Genomic DNA, 19,794 nt, shown 5'->3' on the forward strand with positions numbered 1-19,794 from the left:
CTTTCTGCCAGTGTTTCTGTGTATTTGTGTTTGTCCTGGTAGTGTATAAATCTTATACTTGGGGTTCTTTTTGACGAGGCTCATTTTTGTTTTTCTTTTACATGTATATTCTCTTGTCATGTACTTTTATCAGTCTTTTTGTTTGTCTGTTTTTGTTTGTATACTTCATAACTCTTACCTTGGGCCCTTTTGGGCTGGGCCTTCTCTTTTATTTTATCTTTCTTTTCTTTCCTGCCTGTCTCTCTCTCTCTCTTTTTTTTCTTTTTTCTCTCTTTCTTTCTTTCATTTGGGTGGGGACTCTTGATTGCTCAGAAGTGTTCCAGGGTGCACCTTGACTGCACCATGGTGGATACATCCAGCTGTAGCCATTCAGCCATCTCTCACCAAAATGACTAGGAGGAGGAATGCCCAACAGAAGAAAATTCAGAGGCTGGGTCTTCTGCAACAGAGCTAATGGCTATCGACATAGACAATATGTCGGAAAAGGAATTCAGGCTAACAATTATCCAGGTAATAGCTAGGTTGGAGAAAGCCATAGACAACAAAATGGAATTGATTAGGGCAGAATGGAAAGCCACTAGGGATGATGTTCACAATGTTCTCAATGAGTTCCAATATAATCTAAATTCTGTAAAAGCTAGGGTAACTGAGACAGAAGATAGAATTAGTGATCTAGAGGACAAACAGATAGAGAGAAAGGATCAGGAGGAAGCCTGGAACGAACAGCTTAGATGCCACGAAAACAGAATTAGAGAAATACATGATGCCATGAAATGTTCCAACATCAGAATTATTGGAATCCCTGAGGGGGATGAGAAAGAAAGAAGACTAGAAGATACAGTGGAAAATAGTCTCCATGAAAAATTTCCCAACCTCACGAGTAGAAACAGCATTCATGTACTAGAGGTAGAACAGTCACCCCGAAGATTATAGAATGTAGAAAGACCTCAAGGCACCTGATAGTAAGAATGAGGAATCATAATTGTAGACAGGATCTTTTGAAAGAAGCTAGGACAAAGAAGCTCCTTACATACAGAGGAAAGCCCATCAGAATAACATCAGAGCTGACCACAGAAATCTGGCAACCCAGAAAGGGCTGGAAAACGTATTAAGGACACTAAATGAGAAGAACATGCAGCCAAGAATACTTTATCTAGCAAGGCTGACATTCAAAATGGATGGAGAGATAAAGAGTTTCCAAGACCGGCAAGGCTTAAAAGAGTATTTGACCACCAAGCCGACACTGCAGGAAATATTAAGGGGGGGTTCTATAAAAGAGGAAAATCCTAAAAATAGCATTGAACAGAAATATATGGAGACAATACAGAAAGAAAGACTTCAAAGGTAACATGATGTCAATAAAAACATATCTATCAATAATCACTCTCAATGTGAATGGCTTAGAGGCGCCCATAAAATGACACAGGGTTGCAGACTGTATAAAACAACAGAACCCATCCATATGTTGTCTATAAGAGACATACTTCGAACCTAAGGATACACCCAGACTGAAAGTGAAGGGATGGAAAAGCATTTTTCATGCCAATGGGACTCAAAAGAAGGCCGTGGTAGCAATTGTCATATCAGATAAATTAGATTTTAAACCAAAACTGTAGTCAGAGATAAAGAAGGACATGACATAATTCTTAAAGGGACTATCCACCAAGAAGATCTAACAATTGTAAATATTTATGCCCCCAATATGGGAACAGCCCATCACATAAGAAAACTATTAATAAAGATAAAGAGTCATATTGATATGAAGACATTAATAGTAGGAGATCTTAACACGCCTCTCTCAGTAATAGACAGATCGTCCAAGCAGAAAATCAATAAAGAAAAAAGAGTATTGAATGAGACATTGGACCAGATGGATCTCATAGACATATACAGAACATTCCACCCTAAAACAACAGAATACTCATTCTTCTCAAGTGTACATGGAACCTTTTATGGAATAGACCACGTACTGGGTCACAAATCAGGACTCAACTGATACCAAAAGACTGAGATTATTCTCTGCCTATTCTCAGATCACAATGCTTTGAAACTGGAGCTCAATCACAAGGAAAAGTTTGGAAGGAACTCAAACACCTGGAAGCTAAAGACCACCTTGCTTAAGAATGCTTGGATCAGGGCACCTGGGTGGCTCAGTGGGTTAAGCCTCTGCCTTTGGCTCAGGTCATGATCTCAGGGTCCTGGGATCGAGTCCCTCATCGGGGTGTCTGCTTGGCAGGGAGCCTGCTTTCTCCTCTCTTTCTCTCTCTCTGCCTGCCTTTCTGCCTACTTGTGATCTCTCTCTGTCAAATAAATAAATAAAAATCTAAAAAAAAAAAAAAAAAGAATGCTTGGATAAACCAGGAGATCAAAGAAGAACTTAAACAATTCATGGTAACCAATGAGAATGAAGACACTTCGGTCCAAAACCTATGAAACAATGAAAATAAAGAAAGGGAATTTAGAGAAGCTATTCCATTTATTGTAGCACCAAGAAACATGAGATACCTGGGAATAAACCTAACCAAAGAGGTAAAGGATCTGTACTCGAGGACCTACAGAACACTCATGAAAGAAATCAAAGAAGACACAAAAAGATGGAAGACCTTTCCATGATTTGGATTGGAAGAATAAACATTGTTAAAATGTCTATACTGGGGGCGCCTGGGTGGCTCAGTGGGTTAAGCCGCTGCCTTCGGCTCAGGTCATGATCTCAGGGTCCTGGGATCGAGTCCCGCATCGGGCTCTCCACTTGGCGGGGAGCCTGCTTCCCTCTCTCTCTCTCTCTCTCTGCCCGCCTCTCTGTCTACTTGTGATCTCTCTCTGTCAAATAAATAAATAAAATCTTTAAAAAAAAAATGTCTATACTGCCTAGAACAATCTATACTTTTAATGCCATTCCAATCAAAATTCCACTGGTATTTTTCAAAGAGCTGGAGCAAATAATCCTAAAATTTGTATGGAATCAGAAGAGACCCCAAATTGCTAAGGAACTGTTTTAAAAGAAAAACAAAATTGGGGGCATCATGTTACCTGATTTCAAGCTTTACGACAAAGCTGTGATCACCAAGACAGCATGGTCCTGGCATAAAAACAGACACTTAGGCCAGTGGAACAGAGTAGAGAGCCAAGATATGGACCCTCAACTCTATGGTCAAATAATCTTCGACAAAGCAGGAAAAAATATGCAGTGGGAAAAAGACAGTCTCTTCAATAAATGGTGCTGGGAAAATTGGACAGCTATATGTAGAAGAATGAAACTCGGCCATCTCTTACACCATACACAAAGATAAACTTGAAATGCATAAAAGACCTCAACGTGAGACAGGAATCCATCAGAATCCTAGAGGAGAACATAGGCAGTAACCTCTTCGATATCAGCCACAGCAACTTCTTTCAAGATATGTCTCCAAAGGCAAAGGAAACAAAAGTGAAAATGAATTTTGGGACTTCATCAAGATCAAAAGCTTCTGCACAGCAAAGGAAACAGTCAACAAAACAAGGAGGCCACCCACACAATGGGAGAAGATATTTGCAAATGACAGTACAGACAAAAGGCTGATATCCGGGATCTATAAAGAACTTCTCAAACTCAACACACACAAAACAGATAATCATGTCAAAAAATGGCCAGAAGACATAAACAGACAATTCTCCAATGAAGACATACAAATGGCTATCAGACACATGAAAACATGTTCATCATCACTAGCCATCAGGGAGATTCAAATTAAAAGCACATAGAGATACCACCTTACACCAGTTAGAATGGCCAAAATTAGCAAGACAGGAAATAATGTGGGTTGGAGAGAAGGGGAACTCTCTTACACTGTTGGTGGGAATGCAAGTTGGTACAGCCACTTTGGAGAACACTGTGGAGATTCCCTAAGAAATTAAGCATAGAGCTTCCCTATGACCCTGCAATTGCACCGCTGGGAATTTACCCCAAAGATACAGATGTAGTGAAAAGAAGGGCCATCAGTACCCCCAATGTTTATAGTAGCAATGGCCACAGTCGCCAAACTGTGGGGAAAGAACCAAGATGCCCTTCAACGGATGAATGGGTAAGGAAGATGTGGTCCATATACACTATGGAGTATTATGCCTCCATCAGAAAGGATGAATACCCAACTTTTGTAGCAACGTGGATGGGACTGGAAGAGATTATGGTGAGTGAAATAAATCAAGCAGAGAGAGTCAAGTGTCATAAGGTTTCACTTATTTGTGGAGCATAACAAATAACATGGAGGACATGGGGAGATGGAGAAGAGAAGGGAGTTGAGGGAAATTGGAAGGGGAGATGAACCATGAGAGACTATGGGCTCTGAAAAACAATCTGAGGGTGTTTTGGGGGTGAGGGATGGGAGGTTGGGGGAGCCAGGTGGTGGGTATTATGGAGGACATGTATTGCATGGAGCACTGGGTGTGGTGCATAAACAACGAATTCTGTTATGCTGAAAAGGAATTTTAAAAAAACATAGCTTTAACCATGGGGGGTGGAGAATCTCATGTATTTTATGGGGCACAGGGTGTTGTTGTACATCAACAATGAATCTTGAAGCACTGCATCAAAAACTGATGATGTGTTTTATGGCTAACATAATACAATAAAAGGTGAAAGAAGAAAGAAAGAAAAAGAAGAAAGAAAGAAAGAAAGAAAGAAAGAAAGAAAGAAAGAAAGAAAGAAAGAGAAAGACAGAAAGGCGTAAACAACACATAAGCATCAGAAGTTTGCACACTGGTGCCCCTGTTGGCAATTACATTGATATGCTTATGCCTTGTTTTTAGCTTAGTATCCATCTAAATTCACAGCTTGGACATTTTTATGTGAAGGAATTATTGTTGTTCTACCTTCATTTTTCCAACTTGCCCTCTAAATCAGCAGCTGTGGCAGTCTTCTCATTAACTGCTGATCTTTGAAATATCTCTGTTCACATCATTTTCCTGTTAGCCATTTTTCTGGCCTGTGGTTCAGCCTCACTTACCGTTTTAAGACTTCCTCTTTCACTCCCTTCCACCCAAGGCCGCCTGCATTACCTCTTTTCTCATTCCCTCTTCAACACAACGTCAGTTTTGTGCAATGACTAAAGTTGCACTAAATCCTGAGCAAAGGCACTAGGGATGCAGCTGAGTGTGGGAGGTGGGGAGATTCTGGGATCTCTTTACATATCATGGGCAGAGAGCATGTGAAGGGGCTGGAATTCCATAAAAATGAATATTGCAAGGAAGTGTGTTTTCACGTGTGTGGGGGGGTGGGGGAGAGAAATCCATTTCTTTTGCCAAGTAATGCAATGAAGAGTCCTTCAAGAAATTCCTGATTGAGATACTCCTGAGACACACATCACATCTTCTTCAACATTTCTTACTCTGGCTGCATCAACTGGCTTTGCAAGTCTGGCTGCTGCATGGAGAGTCTCAGTCTCTTGCTTTCCATCTGGGCTTCTCAGACACTGAGGTATGGGTCCTTCTGGGAGCTCACCTGGTACTCTCACCTGTGAGACTTGGAAGTGCCAAGAGTCACAACTCATGACCAGTGGTTTGAGAGGTGGGGGTTGAATCCTTGAGAATGAATGTTCCCCTTTCCACCTCTATGACGGCAACTCTAATGTGCATCCCATAAAGAAACCTGAAGGTCTTGGTGGGACCCTGGCCCCAGTGGCCCACAGGGGTGGCCAGTTGGAGAATGGACCCTTGCTGTGGAATTTCCTTCTTTTTCCTGTCTCGTGGTCCTCTGCCATCTCTCTTCTCCTTTCCCTAGGTGTCCTCCCAAGTCAAGCCATGTGCTCACAAGCCCTCAAGAGTCTCAGGTGAGGTGGGATGGGTCCACATCTTAGCCATGACAGAATTATAGTGGAATCTAAACTAACTCTTAAGGAGCACCTGGGTGGCTCAGTGGCTTGAGCCTCTGCCTTCGGCTCTGGTCATGAACTCAGAGTTTTGGGATTGGACCCGCATCAGGCTCTCTGCTCAGCAGGGACCCTGCTTCCCCCTCTCTCCCTGCCTGCCTCTCTGCCTACTTGTGATCGCTCTCCCTCTCTCTGTCAAGTAAGTAAACAAAATCTTAAAAAAAAAATAAAAGAACTGTCATGGCCCACATGACAAATCGACCAGGAAACACGAGGGTAAGAGGATGGTGAAAAGAAATCAAAGAGACAAAGAAATGGGGGCAGGAGGAGCACAGGGGATGATTTCCACCAAATTCCGCTTTATTAGTAAAAACAAGAGAGTATATAGAAGTCTTACAGTGAAAGGGTGACTTATCTAAGTGTTGCTGCAGGATTAAAGGTTCACACACCAGCTTCATAATATTTTTCACTACAGACATACCAGCGCCAGGTGGTGGATGGTAAACATCATCCACTAGAAACACACTTGAAAGATTATCTCATAGCTTCTAACAGGACAGCAAGAACCATTAGAAGATTAACGAGTGCATCTGGGTTGTTTTGAAGGTCAAATATCTAGAGGGCATGTGAGAAGTCACGTAGGCGAGCAAGCAGCGCATGGCACAGGCTCTTTCTCAAATGCAACTCAACTCCATTATCCTCTGCCTTGAATCAGGCAGTGAGACATTGGAGGAGGCATAAGTCAGAGCCCGGTTTGGTTCTCGTCTCGAGCCTTACCGTGGCTTCCCACAAAGAACTCTTATGATCTAAAATTCTTTTGCCTTTGGAGACATGTCTTGAAAGAAGTTGCTCTGCCAATGTCGGAGAGATTACTGCCTATGTTCTCCTCTAGGATTTTGATGGGTTCCTGTCTCATATTGAGGTCTTTCATCCATTTTGAGTTTATCTTTTTGTATGCTATAAGAGAATGGTCGCGTTTCATTCTTCTGTATATAGCTGTCCAATTCTCCCAGCACCATTCATTGAAGAGACAGTTTTGTTTTTTTTTTTTCCATTGGCTATTTTTTCCTGCTTTGTCAAAGATTATTTGACCATAGAGTAAAAGCAAAGGAAACAAAAGTGAAAATGAACTTTTGGGACTTCGTCAAGATCAAAAGCTTCTGCACAGCAAAGGAACCAGTCAACTAAATGAAGAGGCAACACAGAGAATTGGAGAAGATACTTGCAAATGACACCACAGACAAAGGGCTGATACCCAAGATTTATAAAGAACTTCTCAAATTCAACACCCAAAAAACAAATAATCAAGTCAATAAATGGGCAGAAGACATGAGTAGACACTCCCCTAAAGAAGACATACCAATGGCTAACAGACACATGAAAAATTGTTCATCATCATTAGCCATCAGGGAAATTCAAATCAAAACCACATTGAGATACATCCTTACACCAGCCAGAATAAAAATTAAATTAGATTTAAATTAAAATTTAAAAATTAGCAAAATTCAAAATTAACAAGGCAAGAAACAACAAATGTGGGAGAGGATATGGAGAAAAGGGAACCCTCTTACACTGTTGGTGGGAATGCAACTTGGTGCACCACTTTGGAAAACAGTGTAGTGTTTCTTCAAAAAGTTGGAAAGAGAGCTACCCTATGACCCAGCAATTGCATTACTGGGTATTTATCCCAAAGGTACAGATGTAGTGAAAAGAAGGGCCATGTGAACTCCAATGTTCATAGCAGCCATGTCTACAATAGCCAAGCTGAGGAAAGAGCCTAGATGCCCTTCAACAGACAAATGGATAAAGAAGGTGTGATCCATATACAGAATGGAATATTACTCAGCCATAAGAAATGATGAATACCTAACTTTTGCATCAACATGGATGGGACTGGAGGATATATTATGCTGAGTGAAATAAGTCAAGCAGAGAAAGTTGATTATCATATAGTTTCACTTACTTGTGGAACTTGAGGAATAGCATGGGAGACATTAGGAGAAGAAAGGGAAAAATGAAGGGGAGGTCATAAGAGGGGGAGACAAACCATGAGAGACTGTGGACTCTGAGAAACACACTGAGGGTTTTAGAGTTGAGGGAGGTGGGGGATGTGTTGGCTTGGTGATGGGTATTAAGGAGGGCATGTATTTCATGGTGTTGTACATAAGCAATGAATCTTGGAACATTACATCAAAAACTATTGATGTACTGTATGGTGACTAACATCACATAATAAAAAATAAAATAAATGTAATTCCATCTGCCCACAGACTGGATTTACTGAATTCAGTTTTGTAAACAAAGCTTGAATCCAATCAAACAGCCATTTTTGTCAGTCAAAACGATATCCAGTTACTGTCCCAAATTTTATGTGCTGGTTTTTGGGATTGTGTATACATGGTCTGAACATTATGAAAGTCAATTTGTTAGTTTCTCCTTGTATTTCTGTCAATTTTTACTTTATTCTTTTGGAGTTGTGTTTTTAGGTGTACACAGGTTAAGAATTCCTGAATTTTCCTCATGAGTATTTACCATATGTAATTTTATTCTTGATCTCCCATCCTATTTTGAACTATAGCCCATTTTCTCTGGTATTTAATTCATATTTATTTGGTAAATATTTTCTATGCTTTCAGTATCAATAGTTCCTCATAATTACACTTTTAGGTTGAGGTATATCTCTTGAAAAAGCATCTAGTTGGGATTTTTTTATCCATGTCAACAATCTTTGTCTTCAACAAAAGAATTTACTCCATTTACTTGGAATATAATTATTGACTGTTTTGAATTTGTTTTCACTAATTCTTTTTTATGTGTGTGGACAAACTTCTCACCTTTTCTTTCTTTTGTTTCTTTTAAATGTGTTTCTCCTTTCTTTCTATAGCTCAGATTGCTCAGATTCTCTTATTTTACTTTCCCTGCTACTATATTAAAAGTTGTGTTTCTATTTGTGGTTAATCTAGAAATTGTAACAGTCATATTTACTTAAATTTAAAGCTCTCCCAACCACTGGAAGGATTATAGGATGCTACTCCCATCCACTTCTACGGTCTTGTTGTTCAGGATTTTGTTTCCCTCTCTGATTCACTCCACCACGTAGACATTGCTGTTCCAGTTATATAGCTAATGATTGTTTTTGATTTACCCACAAGTGCAACAACTTCCTTCTTATGGCCCTCTTGAATTCTCGGTCTTCATTTGGGGCTAATTTCTCTTTCTCCTGAAGGAATTCATTAGTGAGGGAGTCGAGTGGAGCACTCTATTAGTTTTTGTTTTGTACTTTGCACTTGTTCTTGAAAAATGATTTCACTAACTACACTATTCACAGTTGGCAATTATTTTCCCATAATAATTTAAAGATATCCCACCAGTGCCAGATGTCAATTTAATCACCATTCCTGTGTAGGCAATCCATCTTTTCTTTCTGTTTTTATGACCTGCTGCTTGTCTTGTCTTTGTTTTCTGACAATTTTACTATGATGTGTGTAGGTGTTGATTTCATTTTACTTAACCTGCTTTGACTTGTGCACTTTAGAGACTGAGTATGTCTTTCGCTAATTCTGGAAAATGTGCAGCTTTTAAATCAATGAATATTGCCTCTTCTTATTCTCTCCTCTGGAACTTCAAGTGTGTGTGTGTGTGTGTGTGTGTGTGTGCACGTGCGCGTGCCACACTGCATGTCTTGCATCCTCTTTTTCAAATTTTCTATCCTTTTGACTCTATGCAACATATTTAATGGATAAAATTTGATTAGTTATAGATATTACAAGTAAGATGTTTGGACATACATCCCTGATCTTGTTTTATATTTTCTAACTTACCTTTCTTGCTTTGTCCTTTCCCATGTTACTCAATCCAGCTTGTTTTTTGTTTATTTGTTTGTTTGTTTTTGTATTTTGATTGGCCAACTTTTGTTCCATTTCCTTCACCAATGGTTTGTAGTTACATTCTCTATTTCTAGTTTTCTAGAATTATTTCTGATTTCTAAAAGCATACTCTATGTGTGTTTGGGCTATAGTTTCTTCTCCAAATTCCACCATTTGCCTTCCATCTGGCAGGGGTTCCTCCTCGGGATTTTTCTTCAACCATGGTGTTATGGATCAAATGTTTGTGTGCCTCCAAAACTCGTGTGTTGAGATCCTAACCCCAGCGTGCTGACATTAGGAGGTGAAGCCTTTGGGAGATGCTGAGGTCATGAGGGTGGAGCCCCCAGGTTGGATTTAGTGCCCTTGTAAATGAGACCCTAGAGTGATTGCTTGTCCCTCCCACCATGTGAGGGCACAGTGAAATGATGGCTGTTTATGAGTCAGGAAGAGGGTTCTGGCACTGAATCTGCCAATGCCTCATCTTGGGACTCCAGAACACTGAGAAATTAACTTCTGTGTTGAAGTCATCCAGTTGGTCGTACTTGTTATAGCAGCCCAAATGGACTGAGACATGAAGCTTATTTTTCCCATTTTATCAGAATTTAAAAATAAATTATTTTGATTATTTCATATACCCAGTCCATCACCATGATCTCTCTCTCTCTCTCTTTCTCCCTACCATATATGACAGATGTTTCATGTCCTTAGCCAGAGGGTGTGTCCTTTGAGTTCAAGACTGCCACACTGCCTTGGACACAATCAATCTTTGCTCAGGAACTCACTAAAGAGACAAAAACTATTTCAAGGGGTCTCATTATTCAGAAGACCCTCTTGAATTTCCTTTGATGATGACATGATTTCAAAGAATGTATTGTGGTCATCTGGTTGACCTGTCTTGTAGTACAAATATTGGGTTTCCCAGACAGGATAGGAAGTAACGTTAACATTAAATGTAGACTTCCCATAAAAAAGAATATCTTGTCATTTGCAACAACATAGATGGATCTAGAGAGTATTATGCTAAGTGAATTACATCAACGAGAAAAAGACAAATACCTTATAATTATATGTGGACTTTTTTTTTTTAATGTGTGGAATTAAAGAAACAAAACAAATGAGCAAAGAAGGGGGGGAGCAAAACCAAGAAACATACTCTTAATTATAGAGAACAAAAGGACGATTACCAGAGGGGAAGGAGGTGTGTGGGGAGAATGGGTAAAAAGGGGGACTGGGATTAAAGACTAGACTTAATACTGAAAAAAGTTAAATGAAGAATTCATCGCCAGGTGGCAGTGTAGGTCGGCTTTAAATTTCTCCAAACACCATGCATCAGATGTCTGGTGCTACCAGATTTATATTTTCTACCACTGGTTTTCTGAACAAGTCAATGAGTATACATCCTCCTGTATTATCAGCTGGTGCTTTCAGGGTTGGGGTCCTGTTTAATCTGTCTTTGGAACCAGCACCCAGAGAAAGCAGTGTCTTCCCCCAGAGAAAGCAGTGTCCTCCCCAGGTGGCCAGCACCTGTTTGCTGGCTGAGCCCTCTGTTTTCAGGGTGTTTGTCTCAAAGTTGTGCTGTATGTAAAACCTCATATTTGGGTTGATTGAGGTGAGAGGCTGGGGAGCCCATGGAAGCATTCCTGTTGCCACAGGCAGAGATAGCAAGAGTGGTTTCAGCTGCCTTTTGCCTTCTTGGGGCAAGAAAATGGGCCCGATAGCACAGACCTGCTCAAAGACTGCTCCCTGGATGCCCTTCCTCCCCCAGAGACTCTTGTGATGGAGAACCCAAGCATCCAGAATGATCACTGCCAGACTAGTATCTGAGTAAGGATACACACTGCACTGAGACCATGAAGGGGACAGGGTGGGCTCCTAGTGGGCATCAGGGTCTTTGAAGAGGAGTGAGTAGACTCTGCAAGCCTGTGCCAGAGGATAAACCCACGGGATGAACCATGAGGACAAGTGGTCCCTGGGCCTTTCCGGCACATGCAGGAAATCCACACACTGTTCAGGATGGCTGTCCTAGTTTGGGAGGTGGCTTCTCTGAACAGTGTTGCACTTGGCTGTCTCATCCACTTTGCCCTCTGGAGTATAAGCCTCCTGATCCTCCTGTTACCTGCCCACTGAGTCACCAGTTGAGCTCAATGGGAACCCCAAGAGTGAGCTCAGAGCCTTCCCTAGTTGTCCACCCCCCTTAATTTTTTTGTTTCATCCAAGTTGAAATACAAACCTTCCCAGGCAGAACTGGCTGCCATTCTCAGAAGCTGCTGGACCAGAAACCCATCAGACCGTCCATCCCTGATGGCACTTCTGTACAGGACAAAGCCAATTCTAGGTGGGCCAGCTTTAAAGAAAGCTGCAGACCGTGCTACTGACTGCATCAGTCAGGTGTGAGCTGTGGCAGATGGTATGTCTCCTTTGGAGCCCTGGAGTTCTTCCTGGTTTTCACCTCCTGTGCTGCTCTTTGGTAGGGAGTGCTCCCACCCTGTAGTTGCTGTGTATCATCAGGTTAAATCCACAGGGCATGGGGTCAGGCAGCTCATCCACAGGGATGTGGTGTGCAGTGTTACAGGATGGGAGACAAAAGTTGTGCTGCATCTGTATGAGAATCCTTGAGCCCCCACTGCCAAAGGGGATGGATACAAACCTCCCCAGATGTCGTCATGGCAACACTGCAAAGTGGGAGCCTGGGGGGAAGCTTTCCCTGACACCCTTCTGAAAGCACTTCTAGACTCCCCGCCCACCGAGTGTTCTCCTCCTTCAGATCTGGTTCAAGCCTCCTATTATGGAATTTTTGTTTGGGTTTTATTTTGCATTTCACTCCTTTGAGTGACTGTCTGTCTCTCTGCCTCTCCCTGTTCCCCCCATGGTAAGCTTGAGCTCAGGGGCTGTGTTGGGGTCATCCTTGTCAAGCTGTCAGCCCTTAGCCCTGGGCTGTGCACACAGGAGGGGCTCCACAGATCACCTCTGCATGTCATTGAAGACAAGTGTAGAGTGGGTAAGCAGAGTGCTTTGAAGGCTTTTGTGGAAGCACCTGATTTACAGATTTTGTGACTCAGGGCTAGGTCTTGCTGATAGGGGGCAGGCAGTTCTCCCAGGTCCATTACCAACAAAGCTGTTTCTAGGAGCACCCACGTGCTCTGAGTAATGTAGGTGGTTGGATATAAGGAGGCAAGAGTCAAAGGCAGCGTTGGTGGATTATAGCCTCCAACATGAACATCAGGCCTACAATCTAAAGCAAGCCCCAGCTTCCCATGGGAAACCTCCCAGGCCTCCCTACTTCTGCACAAGCCAATGAACAGATTTCAGTGCTGAGGACTTTGCCCAGGGGCCTGTTGGGAGAACATGTAACCAGCTCTGCCTGGATGGTTGGCTGCTCTCACAGCACCACTGGGGCAGCAGGGAAGCAGCCTGGGGAATATGGCTGGGGCAGGTGGACAGTGGCTCCACTTGGTTCTAGTCATGGAAGATATGTTTCCAGGAGGCAGAAAGGATGGCTTTGGCCTCAGGGACCCCAGGGCTATGACCCTCAGGAGGCAGGTTCCCAGGTCATCTCTTGGGTAATGGGCTGGCTGCTGGAAGTGCAATTCTGTACCACCTGAATTCTGAAATGTTTTATGTCCACATAATCACTCCTCTTTACCCAACCTGAAGAAAATAAGAACTAGGTACGTCTTTATTTTTTAAAGGTTTCTTTGTTTATTTGAGGGGGCAAGGGGCAGAGGGAGAAGAAGAGTCCTAAGAAGACTCCAAATTGAGCTGGAAGTCCAATACAGAGCTCATTCTCCAGACCCAGAGATCACAACCTGAGCTGAAACCAAGAGTTTGATGCTTAACGAACTGTACAACCCAGGTGCCCCTGTACTTCTCTATTTTAAAGTTGAGTCAATTCTATGTACTTTTCTCGTTGTTCTCATGAGGCTCTTCCTCTAGAAGGCTACTTCAGCTCCCTTACAGCACCACACCTGAGTTCAAAGAAAGCTGGAGCTTCAGCTGGGGCTGCAGAGTCTAGATCTGGTTCTGTCAGTCAGGGATGCCCCCTGTGGCCAGGCATCAAAGCAATCCCCCAGCCTGTATTCAAGGGGTGGGGGACAGGCCCCCCTCTCCACGGAGCAGCACAGTATCCCTTATACACAGGGGATGAAGTGTCAGTGGCAGTCTTTGGGACACTGCGCCACAGTCATAATCTTCATGGACAGTTTTGCATTTTCCATTAAAAATGAAGATTCAGGGGCGCCTGGGTGGCTCAGTGGGTTAAAGCCTCTGCCTTCGGCTCAGGTCATGATCCCAGGGTCCTGGGATCGAGCCCCACGTCGGGCTCTCTGCTCAAGCGGGGAGCCTGCTTCCTCCTCTCTCTCTCTGCCTGCCTCTCTGCCTAGTTGTGATTTCTCTCTGTCAAATAAATAAATAAAATCTTTAAAAAAAAAAAATGAAGATTCAGGCCAAATGGTGAGGCAGCTACTGAGATGGCAGCAGGAGTGCTGGGTGTCAGTGCTACTCTTTCACGTGACCGCTGTGGGCTTTTCAGTAAGCCTGTTTATTTCTTTGTGTATCTGTCCCACCAGGGGGTTGGTCATTGGTGGTAGCTGTAGATAATTTTAAAGCTAACTAAAAAATGTGCTTGGCACAGAGCAAGTCACATGTGTAATGCTAGCTATTTCACTCCTCACCAGCCTTAAAATCCTCCGTTCTCTGGCAGGAGGCGGGCATCATACACACACACACACACACACACACACACACACACACACACACTCACGCACACGCACGCGCAGTGCACACACACAGACACACACAGCAGGGCCTGGGGCTGACTTCCAGTGGAAGCGCATCTGACATGTTCTCCTCTGCCTGATCTTTCCCTCTGCAGATCATACAGCTAACAGGAAGGAATCTTTCCCAAACCCAGAGAATGCAACCAACCAGTTTTCCAAATCCCTGTTCTCCTCTGCTTGCCTTCTTTATTATACTTTTACATCTTGGGTGTTGAAATCTTTAAGAATCTGGTTGAAAGAAGATCCCATGAGGTTCCTTCTACCCTTCTTGGCTTGAGGACAACAACATAGCTTCCACTACTGATCTTCCTGTGTGCCCACTGCCTCACTTGAAGGCTGGTCTCCGGTCTCTGAGCTCAGCTGGCTTGGGTGACGTGTTGTCCCTCCACCCTCCCACCTCATATTATTAATTTCATTTATAGCAGAACCAATAACTCATGCATTCAAGGCAGTTTGTCATGCATACCTGGAAATAGATCGAAAGATTGCTGAAACATGCTGGGTAAACAGGAATCTGGTGTCTGCCTGTCTCCTGGACCCGTGCCAAGTTCTTTAGAGGCGGGCAGTATTTTTTTATAATACATCTGAATTTACACCACAAAGACAGCCTCACCATCCCGAGCCCCTGCCACCGTCACCCCTGAAATTCCATTTAGTTTCAATTTCACTGCTCAAAGCCAGCTCTGTGGGCGCCGCACCCTGTGAAGGTGACGTGTCGCTGTGTCACCAACCTCGTGATTTAGAGGAGCTGCCCGCCAGCCCCCAGGCTCCTGCGAGGTCCCGCTCGGTGACAGGAGAAGGACCCACATCTCCCCGCACAAGGTGAGTACACAGAGGCAGTGCTGCCCCAGGAAAGGGCAGAATCCCTTCACACGCTGCCCCCCAAGGTTGTCTGGAGTCACTGACGGGGCCCCCAGAGCAGGTTGTGTGAATCATTAAAGAGGCAAGCTGCTTGCAGACAGCAAACCTGCTTCTCTTTAATGCTGCATCTAAGGAAAGTGAGATGGAATATAAGAACATTACAGATATATGGACCTTTTGACAACAGCCTCATTTCCCAAAATGTATCCTCCAGGGCCACGGGCATACGCATGCACAGATGACACACATTCAAGGGAAGACAGGTCCTGGGCTCTGAAGGCAGGAGCCCAGGCCCAGGTTGGAGAGCTGGGCTCAGCTGCCCTCTTTTCGGGGAGCTCTGTGGTTTCTGCCTTCCCAGCACCCACCCCCACCCCTTCTGCTGGTAACAGACCCTCTGTGTGCACCTGGGGATTCCACTCCTCATCAGCAAGGGGCAGGTGGAGCGACCCCACCTTCTGTGTGGTCATGAGACACAGACACAGCCAATCAGCACTGACTCGTCCCACACAGTGTCTAGTTCGGAGGGCTACAAAGACCAGGTTGGTCCTTTCAGGACTCGTATTCAGATGACTGGTCAGGTCAGGTCTTCTGTTGCTTGGGCTATTGACGAGGGTACAAAAGGGCTGCCAGTGGCCATCTTGCTAATAGAAGGAGAACGGTAATTCAAAATGAAGCTAATATGTGCAGTATAGAACCAAACAAAGGCCAGAGGTCAAAAGAAACCTATTTAGCCCCTGGATCCAGCCATGCCTGAAGACAAAGAATGTCTGGGCTTTTGAGTTACCTGAGTCAATAGATGATATTCTATTTTTTTTAGCATAAGCCAGTACGAGGTGGAATTTACTCTCTTCTAACTGGAGGGTGATATCTTGATAATACAACTGAGACCCTGGATACTGAGGGCCATAGTCTCCCCACCCCTTCCTGCAATGGTTTGGCTCTCCTATAGCCACAGAGTCTGCTTCGGAGTTAATGGTAGTCTTTGAATTCCTTCAAGTGCTCTGCTTTGTAAAAAGCAATCTCTCAGGTTGTCAGAGTGCGAAGTGTTCTGATTATATGGAGGAAATGTATCATTTTAAAATGAAAACGGAAAGCGGGTTTTCTCTAAGGTCTTTTCTTTGAAACTGTATGTCACCTCTTCCAGCATTTTCAGCTCCCCCCCCCCCCCGCTGTGTTACTGATTTAGAGGCAAGTAGATATTCCCCCAGCATCCAGCAGCCTTTCTTCCCAGCTGAGTCGACGCCCACCCTCAGATTCAGAGCTCGGGCAGATGGCTGAGCCCTTTGCCCAGCTGCGTGCCACTGGCTCCCCTCTCCCAGCGGCCATGAATAATATGTGTGAATACACTTGGCTTAGGTTGAACTATTAATTTTACTTTACATAGGTGGAGTCAATGGTGTTTTGCACACAACAGGAAAATCTATGTAAATGAACACACACAATTATGTAGAAAGCTGTGCCGACACATGCCCCCGGATGTGGCCGGGCTGCCACTGAATCCTGTAGCATGGGAGGCCCGATCCTGACTTCCTTCTAGACCCCAGGGAAACAGCCAAAGCTCAGACAATGCTTGGGTTTCTGATTACAACAGAAAACACGGTCTGGGTTGGAGACCCTGTGTCTCCCATTTCTGTGGGAGCTTTCCCTGACTCTGATGATGCTGGAAGGGAAAAAGCCCAATGTCAGCTGCAGGGTTGGAAATGAGGGCTTCGTTATGATTTTATGCCGATGTAGTTAAAACCCTCTGCCTGCCTTCTGCCCAAATGTGTGCTTCCCATGACCTTCAGGGAAGACAGCGCACGGGGTTTTCCCGAGTCTGTTGGTATACTTGTGCAAGACCCGGGACTAGTCTTTCCCGACGCAGGGGTGCTTCTGGGAGGAGGTCCCGTCTGAAAACCCACTAGGTCCTCTGGCCTCTGGTGGATTTACTGAAAGCAGAGCCCGAGACGGAGCCTGGCTTGCACACAGTTTGCTTAAGGCTATCTCAGCTGATTTCTGCATGTGAATTTTTTTATCTTATAACTTTTACTTTGTGCATGGGGGTGGGGTGGTCTCTAAAGTTTTCTCCATATAAGATCGTGTCATATGCAAACAGATAACTTTGAAGTTTGGATGACTTCATCTCTTTCTTTTGCCAGATTGCTCTGGCTTGGACTCCCAGTGCTATGTTGAGTAGCAACAGTAGGAGCAAGCATCCTTGACTTGTTCGGATCTGAAGGGAAAAGCTCTCAGTTTGCCACCCCTGAGTGTGGTGTGAGCTGTGGGTTTGACATATGGGGCCCTGGTTGTGTTGAGGGACATTTCTTTCTATTTCTAGTCTGCTGAGAGTTTTCTCTGATGAAGGGACTTGAATTTTGTCAAATGCTTTTTCCAAATTTATTGAGATGGCCATATGATTTCCCCCCCCTGTTCTGTTAATGTGGTGGGTCACATTACTTGATGTTTGTAGGCTAAACCATCCTTGCATCGGGACAAAACCCACTTGGTGTCCTGTCCCATCTTTTCAATGTGCTGTTGTATTCAGTTTGCTAATCCATATTTGCCAGGGATATTACCTGGTGAAAACAACTTTCTTGTGTCTCTTTCTGGTTTTGATGTCAGGGTAACGCTGACCTCATAAAATGATTTTGGAAGTATTCCAATCTCTTTAATTTTTTGGAGCAATTGAGAAGGATTGGAACAGATTTTCTTTTCAATTTTTTTTTTCTTTTAAAGATTTTTTATTTATTTGACAGACAGAGATCACAAGGAGGCAGAGAGGCAGAGAGAGAGAGGAGGAAGCAGGCTCCCTGCTGAGGGAGCCTGGGAGCTTGGTCCAGGCGTCTGCCCCCTTCCCGCAGAGCGGGAGAGCCTGGCCCCCAGACCCACTGTGCGCGGCGGGTGCCGGCCCTCGGGGGCGGCATGCTGGGCTGTGCCGGGTGGCGCCCCCGGAGAGGCGGCGGGGCGGCGGGAGTTGCAGGAACCCCCTCTCGTGGCAGATCAGCCTCGCTGCTCTTCAGGCGGCACAAGCTGTAACCTCGAGAGGAACAAGTGCGGCGCCTCCGGGCCCGCTCCGAGGCTGCGCCTCGCCACTCGCCCGGGCGGGACGAAACTTTCCCCGGCGAGCTCGCCTCCGGGGATCCGGCCCTCCGTGCAGCTCCGTTCCCGAGGAGTCGAGCCGCGGTTTGGAGCTTTCCCTAGGAAGGAACCCGCACCCCTCGCCCTCCCCATGGCGCTTTTGGGGGGCGCCCCGGCCGGCGGCGGAGTGTGGAGTTGAGGCCTTGAGGGCGGAGGCCCCGCAGAGGCAGAACTGCGAGCAGCGCCCCTGGTGCCCCTGTGCGCTGGCTGGGGAAGGGGGCTGCGGCGCTCCCGTCGTCTCGGCCCAGCGTCCCTGCCGCGCCGCGCGGTCTCTTCGATGGCTCCCCACCCGGCCTGGCCGGCCTGGAGCCGCCACTCCCCACAGCCCGGCCGGGGCGCCTTGCTGCCTCCGGCGCCTTCCGCGGGGCAGGGTCCTTGGGTGCTCCAGGACAGGCGGACACCCACCCTTTCGGGTCAGTTCGAGGCGCTGTCTCGCCTGGTTGCGCTAGAGATGGGTGCTCCGAGGGCGGACCAGTGTTCAGCGGAGCAGAGGCGGGAGGCCTGGAGGGTGGAGCCCGGTCTTTGGGAAGCCTCCCTCCTTGCTCAGAGCTGAGCGCCCCTGGGAGGTCCTCCTTTCTTGCTCTGCCGCCGCCTCCTGTCCTGGTGACCCACGGAGAACACGTGAGCCTACAGGCCCTCGGCACCCAGAGCCCAGCGTGGTCCTCAGGCTGCCGCTGGCCGCTGCTCCCTGCTCTCTGAGGCTTCCTGTGCTCCTCACATGCTGCCCTCTGTGGAGCGGGAGAGGTCCTCCCAGGCAGCCCTCCTCCCGTCAGCTGGCCCTCCTCCTCACCCAGCACCCTGACCCCAGGCCAAGCCTGCAGGGCCCCCTTATGCAAGCTGGGCTCCCGCCTGCCCCTTGCGGGAGCAGAGACCCCTCTCCGCGACGCAGGGTCAGAGGGGTCTAAGTCAGGTGCTGCCTCCTGCTGGTCCCAGCCCCATCGCTCAGGTCAGTTCCTCCTGCCCACACCTGGGTGTGAGCACAGGACAAGAAGGGGTTTCCAGAGCCAGAGACCACATTCGCACAACTTTGGTCACCGCACAGGGTGACAGCTGTCCTGTGGCTTCCGTGGTTCCTGACAATCCCTGGCTGTGCCGTGTTCATCACTGACACCTGACCGCGGCCTAGCTCCTGCATGCGGAGGGGAGCTCACCTTGCCTGCAGGCTGTGGCTCTGCCCTTGACTTCCCGGGTCCATGGGGCCTGGGGTGGCTGCTGAACCAGGTGAGGCGTGAGAGCAGGGAAGCAGATGAGCGCTGGGTTTCCGCAGAGACTGTGGCTTGTGCGTTTCTGTCCTAGTCAGAGGCAAGGCCCAGCCAGTAGCAACCCCTGGTA

At 45.8% G+C, this 19,794-nt stretch overlaps 1 protein-coding gene across 1 annotated transcript in view; it reads left to right on the plus strand.

Annotated features, from left to right (window-relative positions):
* LOC123926584 overlaps positions 1-19,794 on the plus strand; it is a 57,857-nt gene that overhangs the window by 13,824 nt on the left and 24,239 nt on the right. Inside the window, exon 2 of the mRNA XM_045980539.1 lies at positions 18,186-18,875. Coding sequence (XP_045836495.1) covers positions 18,186-18,875 — 690 coding nt within the window. The remainder of the gene's footprint in view (positions 1-18,185; positions 18,876-19,794) is intronic.

The sequence above is a fragment of the Meles meles genome, chromosome 16 (assembly GCF_922984935.1).
Source record: "Meles meles chromosome 16, mMelMel3.1 paternal haplotype, whole genome shotgun sequence".
NCBI lineage: Eukaryota > Metazoa > Chordata > Mammalia > Carnivora > Mustelidae > Meles > Meles meles.